Source organism: Tarenaya hassleriana, unplaced genomic scaffold (assembly GCF_000463585.1).
Source record: "Tarenaya hassleriana unplaced genomic scaffold, ASM46358v1 Cleome7, whole genome shotgun sequence".
In the NCBI taxonomy this organism is placed as follows: Eukaryota; Viridiplantae; Streptophyta; class Magnoliopsida; order Brassicales; family Cleomaceae; genus Tarenaya; species Tarenaya hassleriana.
In genome coordinates, this window is record NW_010969548.1 from 2,883,033 (window position 1) to 2,893,291 (window position 10,259).

The window sequence follows — 10,259 nt, forward strand, 5'->3', positions numbered from 1 at the left end:
TTAGAATATATCAATGAAGACTTGACATTTTTTTTCATATAAGACATTCATTTAACGCATAAATCCTAAAATTATAGTTTTTTTTTAAGAGATCACAGGATTGAATGTTCGGAGTAAATATTCCCAAGCGTTGGGTTTACATGAAACAGTGATCCAGTTATATGGGAATCATGTATTTACACCGTTTGTGGTTGTTTATTATACAATCAATATTCTAAAAATTGTAATGTTCGGGTCATATACGTACATGGTACATGGCGGCCCGTCAGTGTTCATCTCACGGCAGGCTCCAGATTCTCACAACAGCCCACCTTGCATGCCTTGCTGTCACCACTTCTTGCATTCGGTAACGCCTATGCACGCCGCCATCTCCCCAAATAAACCTATAATAGTTGCAAACTCCAAGAAGCTCGCCGCGACGGCGGTCGGCATAGACTTCGTCGCATTGATAACGTTTCCATCGCCCACCATTTGCGATCCTATCTCTTTTTATGCGCGTCATGAATAAACCCTCTTGCCCGGCCAACGCTTCAAGTTCTTCCGGCGTTCGCTCGTATATGTTCTCCTCACGAACAATGCCGTCCGGTGTGTAACGCCGCACGGGCCTCAAGTATCTTAGGATGGTGGCCCTGGGATTCATGAGAGAGAGAGAGAGAAGACCAAGATAGACTTTCTTGGAAAATGATTTGATGATCTTTCCCTCTTCTCATTAAAAATCTGTTTCAAATGAGTTATATAGTGACGGAGTTTGTTGTGATTATGTACGCGACCGCGCATGAAACCTTTGGAATCTAAATCTAATTTCTGAAAATATGAAAATGTGATTAGACTATATTAGAATGCGATTTTTTAAATTGAATTATAGGAAAATAGGCGGGTCGTTTGATTGAGATCTATAATTTTTTCGGATCCCACTGATCCATCCATTTATTATTCGGATCTATAATCGATGATTTGGTATCTGAATCTATAAGATTTCAGGCGGATCGTTCGACCGGATTTCAGATATTTTCTATTTAATAAAAAAAATAAATATTAGTATAAAATGATGATGATGAATATGATGGTCTGGAGCCATTTAACAACAAAAAAAAATTAAAATCAATAATAGCAAATTTTTTGCTTCCCTTAATTCCAATTTTAAACTTTTAAATCTAAGAAATATCATGTAAAATTTAAAATATACAAATATATCTAACATCTTTAAATATATAAGAGATCACTACAATAAAATTAAAAAATATCGATATAAAATTTAAAAATAAAAATAGACGTTTGTTTTCATGATACGAGAATATTAATATTAGATTATTTTTTGTAGGAATGATCACACAAGTTATTTTGGTTAATTTTTATAAGATAATTGATGGAGTTTTTAAATCGAATTTTTGCTTGGATAAATCTAAATCCAACTGAATCCGAATCCAAACTGATTAAAAATATATATCCGATATAAATATTTTAACCGAATCTGATTAATGGGAATGGATACCCTTAATCCTGATACTGATAGGAGAAAATTACAAGATCTCGTTTCCTTTTACTGTTGGAATTTTTGTTTATCGAATTTTTCTTTTGGATAAATCTAAATCGAACTGAATCCACTATATAAGCGGCGAAGAGAAGCGAGGAGAGACAAAGACGAAAAGAATGGCGGCGTTAATAATGCCGAGCTTAGCAAACGTGACAGTGTGCACGTGGAAACCACCATGTCTGTCACGAGTGGCCGGTCTCGGAGCTGTCGTGGTCAGATCGGAGGGCTGCTTAATAATATTCTGTTTTCCTTTGGTGAGATCCAGCGGAAGAAGAAGAAGCCTCGACTCCTGGCTCGACTTGTTCAAAGATGCGATCCACTCTTTCTTTTTCGTTGCCCGCGATCTACCCGACGAGGCCGCTCGTCAGGCCGTCGAGTATCTCGGCTGCAACTTCTCGTTGGGAGATCTGCAGGGCGTGCCCCCCGCCTCTCCCGCTCTCCTGTTTGTCGTCGATTTCAAGACCAAGGGAATAGCCGATGACGGAGGATTCCGAAGCGATGACTACCTCTTATGGCGTCTCAAGCAGAAATTCAGGTTTCCCGACAACGAAGAGCACGAGCTAGTGACCGTACACCCTCCTGCCGCAGAGATGGTCTACGGGTTCCAAAGCGACGATGGCGAATGCTGCTCGGTTTGTTCCACAGGGTTTGTCGCCGAGGGAGACGGAGAGGTGGCCGTGCTCCGGACAATCTGCGGCCATGTCTTCCATGGCGGTTGCATCGCTCGTGCTTTGGCCCAACACAACTCCTGCCCTGTCTGCTCCGCAAGTTTTCCACACCCCATCGACATCCGAACTACTCTGCTTTCTTAGATTTTCCTTTTTAAAACTTTAATTACACCGATCACCAATGATCTTCTTATTTCTATTTTTTTTTATCTTCTTTGATGAACTCTGAGATTCTCCAAGACTATAGGAGTTCGTTGGAAAATTTAGGATCCATTAGTTTCAGTTTGATTTGGTCTCTTTGTTTTTCACTATTTATTTTGCTATTTTTTTTAAAAACCAAAATAAGGCATTGACCCTCCAAAGCGCAAATATGCAGAATTTGTACCCAACTAGTTAATATATGTAGAAAAAAAATAAAACAATACGAAACTTATATTTATTTTGTTGTTTTGTAAGACTAATATCGGAAAAAACATAACTAAAGAAAAACATAAAATCGCATATATTAGTAGGGATATTATATGGTTAGCAGTTTTTAGTCAATTAATGATGGGCTTTGGCTATGGGCTTTTAGCATCAGATCGTTCTGTTCGGGATAGCAGCGGAGTTTCTGATTCTCTCGGAAGGTACGTAAGGGCAACGTGGTCATTTTACCAGTTCATCGGATATGCGTCATTTTGCTACCTTGGCTTTCATGAGTGTGTTGGGCGACACAAAGCAATCAAAGTTATAAATATATATATATACATATAAAGAGAGAGAGAGAAATGGTAACGTGCAAGTTTTCCGGTTGAGGCTTGTCATCACAATCACAAAACCATAGCCGGAATACAAATTTTCCGGTGACCCATGTCATGCCTCAGAATCCTACTGACACTGATTCCTATATATACGTATTTGTATACGTATATAATCTGCCATTACTACTGTACCTAGAATGCTTGCACTCACCTTCCAAAAAGAGAATGAAAAACGATTATTGATTCCAAATAAGGAAAAGGGAAAGAAGAATGATTTTCTCTCGTCGGCGCAAGAAACGCAACACAAGAACTCACGAATCTCTCCTAATCTTTTATTCAGCAAAGGCGTATATATGGATGGGCCAACGGATGGGTTATAAAACAAGTCTTGGCTTTTACCTCCTGGAGCAAGAAAAAGACATGGGAATATGCTTCAAGCTCGAAATGTCGAATAACTCCATGAACCGTTGATCTGAAACCCTCGCTTTGGCCGCTGCAAATCGCTGATACTCGTCGAATATCGATGTTAAGCACCATTTCTGGAGTTTCCTCAAGCACCCGACAAGGCAACCCGTCCGATGCTGCAGATACGGAATCATATGTACTCTTATCGTTTATTAAATAGTTGACGGAAAGAACGTAGGAGAGAGGGATGATTTACATACCTTTCCTCGGTTGCAATGAATCAGAGCAGGACGGTTTTTCTCATCTGAGGTCAGTAGAGATAAGATACACGTACGTCATGAATGAATACAGATGACAAATATACAACAAGTTTTAGTTTTCGGTTAAGGGATCTTATACGATTCATACCGAGAAGGACTTTGAGTGCTTCGCGGATTCTATCGTCGGGAATGTTTACAAAAGGCTCCTGAAATTAGAAAGAGGAGATAAGTATAGATGTTGTGTTTTGGTTCCTAAGATTTCATGCCAAGATATGACACAGTTACTCTCTATTCTAGCTTTGCACAAGTTCTGTCTAATGCATGGATCTCTCAGCTTAGCAGTTAGCAACCAGATATTAATCATTAAACATGTGAAAGTGTTATATGTTCTCTTGCGGAAAAAAGAGCCACCGAACATATTCTTCCTATACGAAGAGTTATATCTACAAAGTCGTAAAAGAAATGAACACAAAATCAAAGAGGGCCATAGAGGAGAATCCATGACCAGCCAAAGATATCAAAGAAAATGATTCCCATCAAGACCAAAAATGCCGCACCCAACACACGGAACCTAATGAAACGACTAGACGAAAACGACCGAAGAGATCCAACAAACAAAATGTAGACGTAGAATATCCAACACCCGCCTCACATCTTTTTAGCATCCAGATCAATAGTTTTAAAGATGGGGTAGAAAGCGATTCACTTCTTATTCCATATCAGAAGAAATAGATTGGAAGACCTGGTTATGTAAAGGGCTACCGTAATAAAGAACATCACTAAAGTCTAAAGGAAACATGAGATCAAAATATCCCGGGAAGAGGATTGACAACACAAGGTTGATATTGGGGCAGAAAGAGAGAGAGATCTCTACCAGAGACAACTCATAAGCTCAAGAATATATGCTTTTAAAACCTCTCTTTTCAGTTATCAAGATTCTGTGTTATCCATCACAAGTTCAACAGATAACCTGGTTTTTAGTTCTTACGAATGTGCTTGACTCCTAAAAATGTTTGGATCAGAGGTTTTCTTGGTCACAACACTGTGATCAAGCTTTCCGTTATTCCATCTCTTAACAACATTTGCCCGAAACAAAAAGCCATATTAAAACATGAGCCACTAAAATATTGTTAGAGGAAGCAAAACATTAAGGTGGTTTAACTACAGTAATCGCCAACTCGGAGTACCTACCAGCAACTAACTAGTGGACACCTTTGTCTCTCTAGTCACTGTCTACAAGTTGTTAAAAACTGAAACCCAAAAAAAAAAAGATTTACAACTACTACTTTTGCAGCCCCATGAAACGCTTACCCAATAGTATGATAACTTAATTAAAGGGTTTTAAATAGAAACAAAAACATAAGATATCATGCCGGATTCCACGCAATAACATCAACCAAGAAATTAAACAACATGAACAAGCCACAAGGAAACGAAGCTTTTGAATAGTGGATGTCTGACAACACTTAAAAGGAAGATACTCAGCATTGCTTTGGCGCAGCCCATTATCGAGTAATCAATACACAAAAAAAAGATCAAGTGGTAATGGCTGACGAAGAAGAAAACAGCGGGACCAGGCCAAGAAAAAAAGGTTTTTTTTTTGGAAGTTCATATTATAAAACATGGATAGAAACACACCCTTGAAGGGTACGTGTGTTGGTCCCAAGATCAAGTTTAGAGACAAAAATTCAAACGTGAAACTTAATCACAAGAACCGAAGCAAAACCAATTGACAAAACAAGAAATTAGTGAGACATGTCTAGGGGAAAAATAGGCAAACATCAAGAGGTTTCAAACAAGAACTATGGACCCCGAAAACCCGGAGAACCCGAAAATTCCGAAAAATAGTATTAAGGGCAGTTAATACCAAAGTTATCGAAATTCCATTTGTAAATGGACCCTCTTTCTGATGCTTAGAACTCCAATTACGCAACCAAATCGGGTTCTCAAATCCAGGGACACACTGCAAATTCCAAAATAATCCGAGAAACATGACTTTCAAATCTGAGAATTTAGGTTGTGAATTCACGTTTGAACATCCCGGCCAACAACCCCGATCCGCAAATAGAATCACAGAACAAGCCAATCGCCGGAAATCTTCAAATTGTTGGAACACACGGACCAGTAAAAACAGATAGAATCAAATAACACTCACCTTGTATCCTTCAATGCCAAACTGAAAGAGCCTAATTCCGTTCGATTTGAGGAATTCCATGTTGCTCTCCGGGTATGGCTCCGGACACAAATATCTTCGCACAAAAGAATTACCCAAAAAAAAAGACCTAAAAATCAGCAACGCCTACGCTTTTACGCTTCAATTATATTCGAATATTCACCAAATTGATCAGAGAAGCTTACATGATGGAACGAAGGCCGAGAGTCTGAAGGAAGGAGAAGTTCGCAGAGTCAGGAAACCCAGACCTGAATATGCCATTATCGACCATTGCGAAGTTCAACGGCGGTATCAGGTTAAGTTCCTCGCCGGAAACAACTAGCCGGGACTCCGCCGCCGCCGGAACCGGAGAAATCTCACTGCGGTCAACCACCGCAACCTCGATCGTACGGCAGCCATCATCTTCCTCGTGCTCCTCCTCCTCTTTCACCACCAGGAACTTGTCCGTGGTCTTCTCCACCAGTTTCATCTCGGCAGAAGAATCTAACGGATTTGAATTTCGAAGATTTTTGCCTGAATCTGAGATCCTGCTGTTGAAGGAGAAGAAAGCAGTTAGAATTCTTCCCGTGTTTTTTTCTGCCACTTATCTGTTTTATTCCTTTGGGGGTTTTGGTATGGGAGATGGTCGTTACGTAACGGCGACAATGGCTTATATAGACACCCCGTTTTAGAGAGAGAAACTCTGTTGCTGTTGGACTTCTAGAGAGAGAGAAAAAAGATTTTTTTTATTATATTTATTTATTTATTTTATTTCGAAAAAGCAATACAAAGTTGGGTTCGGTAACTATTGTACATAGTCAAAGACAAAGTATGTGTAAAACCACGGGAGAAAACATTTACAAGTAAACCAATATAAACAGGAATATTTATTTATTTATAATGTCTTTAGATCTGTCATTAAAGAAATGATACAAATCATTAGATCTATTGGCATGGATTTTTTGTAGATTAAAAATTACTCAATTAGATTTTAATCATATTCGTAATTCATCATGGTTTTACTTGTTTACTATGTACGATTTCATTCGAGTTTGTTTATAATTATGTTTTTTTTTAAATCGACTATTAAAACTGCTGTCATTTTTATCATTGAATGACATAAAATGGATCGTTTTTAATTTGATTTAATCTCATAATCACAGACGCATGCATGATTGGAAAGTAAAACATCACATGATAGGAAATTTAAAAAAAAAAATCAAATTTTATATATTTCAAACCGTAATTTAATTTAATTTTAATTTTGTGGTTTCCGTGGTGAAGTATTTGACTCGTTCAAAGATTTGATTGGTATCATAAGAGAGATTAGATATCATGGTTTTTTTCTTGAGATATATATGATTAAGTCTTTGGACTATATCAAATAGCACGGCAAAATATGGATAAATGTAAACAATAGAAATTTTATCCGTTAGTTTATCTCTTCCGTTGTAACAAATCAATTTATATGAATTATAAAAGAAAGTATGCATTAATGAAATTTGTTTGCTGATATAATTACTACTTATTTTGCATTTTTTTATTGTATTCAAAGTTTTAATAAAAAAATAAAAATAAATATATTTATTGTAATATTATATAAAAAAGTAACTATATTTTTGTACCTAGAAAACGCCAGCTTAAAAATATGTCTTGATAAGATTTTTAGATAATTAAAAACGTATTTCTTAGTATCGAAAATTCAATTTATTATATAAAGTCCTAAAGATTATAATTTTAAGACGTTGAAATCTTATTATTTCTGAAAATACAATCGGAGATTTCCTCTCTAGTCGATTATATAGTTTAACGCTAGTGATTTCTGCTGCTTACATACATGTAAGTACGTAACTATTTTCCGGCATGCACTTACTTGAATATTAAAAAAAATACAACGAATACATTAAATATTAATCTTCATAAAAAAAGAAAATAATACGGACCAACGGAAAGAAACATAACCGGACAATAATTAATTAAATTTAAATCCACGTCACGCGTTTGTCTTCCATGTAAATCACAACAGAGAGGGAAACAAATTTAATTATGATAATTACTGAAAATACATAAATATACGAGAGAGAGAGAGAATCTTCTGATGGGTATATCGAAATTTTATTGGATAAAAAAAATAAGAGCAATATTTTTTTATATTAATTTTTTTTTTAAAAAGGTACATTCTTAGGAATATGCTTTGGATCCGGGAAAGTGCGATGGAAGCGCGAGCCCTGCGCCACGTACGTACTGTTTCACGCCTTTTGTGTCTTTAACCTTTATATTACCGTACGTATAAAAACCCTAAAACTGTCAATAAAACATAACATCTTAAACCTAATTTCGTGTTGGAAATTTATCTAATTTATGGATTTATTATGTCTAATTGCTTTCTGCATTGTAATTTACCATCGCGTGTGTGTGTGTGTGAATGATAAATTTAGATAATAGTATCGATGTTACTAATTAAGGTTGATTTTCATATATACTTTAATATTCTTTGCAAGTAGAAGTGATGAACTTCAATATTGCACAAAACATATTCATCCTATATATATATACACACACATTTCCATGATCTTTTTTAAAAACTTTTTATTTTATTTTATTACAATATATATACACAAATACGTCAGTCCAACAACAACAATTTCATATATTGAAATAGAAACTTGCAAAACAGGATCCAGATCATCCACGCTCTCTTCCTTTGGACACTTTAATATCATACACAAAGTGCATATATATATATATATATATATATATATTTGATTGTGTATATATGTGTGCGCACACACACACATGAACACTTGCATAGAGATGAATCTAAGGTAATAAAAAGATCTCAGGCCACTCTCTACTCCTTGTTTTTATTATAATCGAGAGATTCACCTGAGTTTTCGACCCAACCTACATCCCCTCAGGTCCGGAAGCAGCCTTTAGAGTACATTTAAGGGTCCAGAGAGCAACACCTTAAATGCATCCCTTCCTCCCCATCAGCTGGTTTCGAACTGGCGACCGAGGTCCAGAGAGCAACGCCCTTTCGGCTTTCGCCATTCGGCCACCCAATGATGGGTTTGTTTTTGGTCAAATAATTAATATATCATGTAAAATGAGGGGTTATAGACAACAGAAAACGAGTTTGGAGGTCTCATGAAAACTATATATTATTTAAAATGATATAATAAATACTAACTCCACTTTACATTAGTAAATGAAACGATTTTTTTTATAACAAGTTGGTCGGCTTTACAAAGTAGGGGGGAGAAAAAGAAGATCCAACCTTTTCCAAAGTAAAAAAAAGTCATATCTATATATTCTGTATAAATATATTCTTTGTCTCAAATAAAATAAATACTAACAAAAGGAATCCGATTTATATCATAATACTCATGCAAAATACATGTTCAAGTTATGTATATGCGAATTAAACGCATACAATACAAAAAAAAAAACAATGTTATTTATATCGTTTCTACTGTTTTTTAATTTGTTTTTAAGTGACACATATTATTCTACGCAAAAAATGCGTAGTGATATAATAACAGAAGTTTATAGGTACGTAGGTTTAAGAAATTTTAATTTTTGTAATGATTAAAATAATATAATTTATATAAAAACGATGAGGTACGAACTAGATATGAAAATAAAATGTTTTTCGTAATATTCAAAGAGTAAAAAAATTGTTCATTCGATCAAGTGTTTCAAGAAGTGCTTGCAAGTCTTTATTTATTTTTTAATTATTCAACGGAGAAAAGTGAAAACTACTCGTGCGGATGACGATCGCTCTTACCGTTGCAGCACAAAGTTAATTAATAAAAAAGGGAGAAATATAATTATAAAAAAAAAAAGAAAATTGGATCAAGTGGCCAAATATTCCATATAAAATCAACAACTAAATTATTAAAAATTCGCAGTTTTCACACCGAAAATATGCCCAATCGGTTAAATCGACTTCGGCTTTACATATAAAAAGTACAAACACGGATCGATCAACAACAGACTGCATCAAATTACTTTATATGCAGCTCAATATGGATTTGAATGTTTTTTTTTTGTGATAAGGAGGACACTAGCTGCTAGCCTTCGGGCGCGCTGACTAGGTATCGGCCCGGAAACAACCTTTGTATATAGATCATATAAACCCAGAAATTACCTCCCTCTCCACCCGACAGGAATCGAATACTCAACCTCAAGGTGGAGTTACCTCCTATCCCAAGCTTGACCACTCGCCCACGATCTGTTGGGTATATGGATTTGAATGGGTTTAATTGATATCAATGTCTGATCGGAATCGGATCATATTTAATTTGGTTAAGTTTTGGTTTTTTATTAAGTGATTTAGATCGTAATCGAATGTTTCTCAATTATGATAAAGAAAAAACGAAAAACAACAATCTGAAATCCAATTCCAATGTTCCATCATCATGAGAGAGAGGTGTGTGGTCGATGGTGAGACATCGGTGGTCCTAAAACTCTAGTTTAGCCATTATTTAGAATCCCCAT

The 10,259-nt window shown here is 35.9% G+C and overlaps 2 protein-coding genes across 3 annotated transcripts; one reads left to right on the forward strand and one right to left on the reverse strand.

Annotated features, from left to right (window-relative positions):
- Nucleotides 1-1,650: 1,650 nt before the first annotated feature.
- Nucleotides 1,651-2,346, forward strand: LOC104801550. The gene has a single exon (XM_010524859.1). The coding sequence runs from the start codon at nucleotides 1,651-1,653 to the stop codon at nucleotides 2,344-2,346; it is 696 nt and encodes a 231-aa protein (XP_010523161.1).
- A 627-nt stretch (nucleotides 2,347-2,973) lies between these two features.
- On the reverse strand, nucleotides 2,974-6,415 carry LOC104801010 (probable tyrosine-protein phosphatase At1g05000). 2 transcript variants are annotated; one of them, XM_010524068.2, is made up of 6 exons: nucleotides 5,966-6,415; nucleotides 5,763-5,856; nucleotides 5,475-5,570; nucleotides 3,756-3,813; nucleotides 3,608-3,651; nucleotides 2,974-3,523 (listed from the first exon to the last, which is right to left on the reverse strand). In XM_010524068.2, the coding sequence occupies exons 1-6, from the start codon at nucleotides 6,247-6,249 to the stop codon at nucleotides 3,338-3,340; spliced, it is 762 nt and encodes a 253-aa protein (XP_010522370.1). In that variant the 5' UTR covers nucleotides 6,250-6,415; the 3' UTR covers nucleotides 2,974-3,337. The 2 variants fall into 2 exon arrangements, with proteins under 2 accessions (XP_010522370.1, XP_010522371.1); XM_010524069.2 differs by lacking the exon at nucleotides 5,475-5,570.
- Between the last annotated feature and the right edge of the window lie 3,844 nt (nucleotides 6,416-10,259).

Excerpts from the sequence above, each read along its gene's own strand:
- LOC104801010 (XM_010524068.2), bottom strand. The coding sequence starts at position 6,249 with ATGAAACTGGTGGAGAAGACCACGGACAAGTTCCTGGTGGTGAAAGAG. Across the intron at positions 3,652-3,755 it reads AGCACTCAAAGTCCTTCTCG|ATGAGAAAAACCGTCCTGCT; the intron begins GTATGAATCGTA and ends TACTGACCTCAG. Across the intron at positions 3,524-3,607 it reads TTCATTGCAACCGAGGAAAG|CATCGGACGGGTTGCCTTGT; the intron begins GTATGTAAATCA and ends CCGTATCTGCAG.
- LOC104801550 (XM_010524859.1), top strand. The coding sequence starts at position 1,651 with ATGGCGGCGTTAATAATGCCGAGCTTAGCAAACGTGACAGTGTGCACG.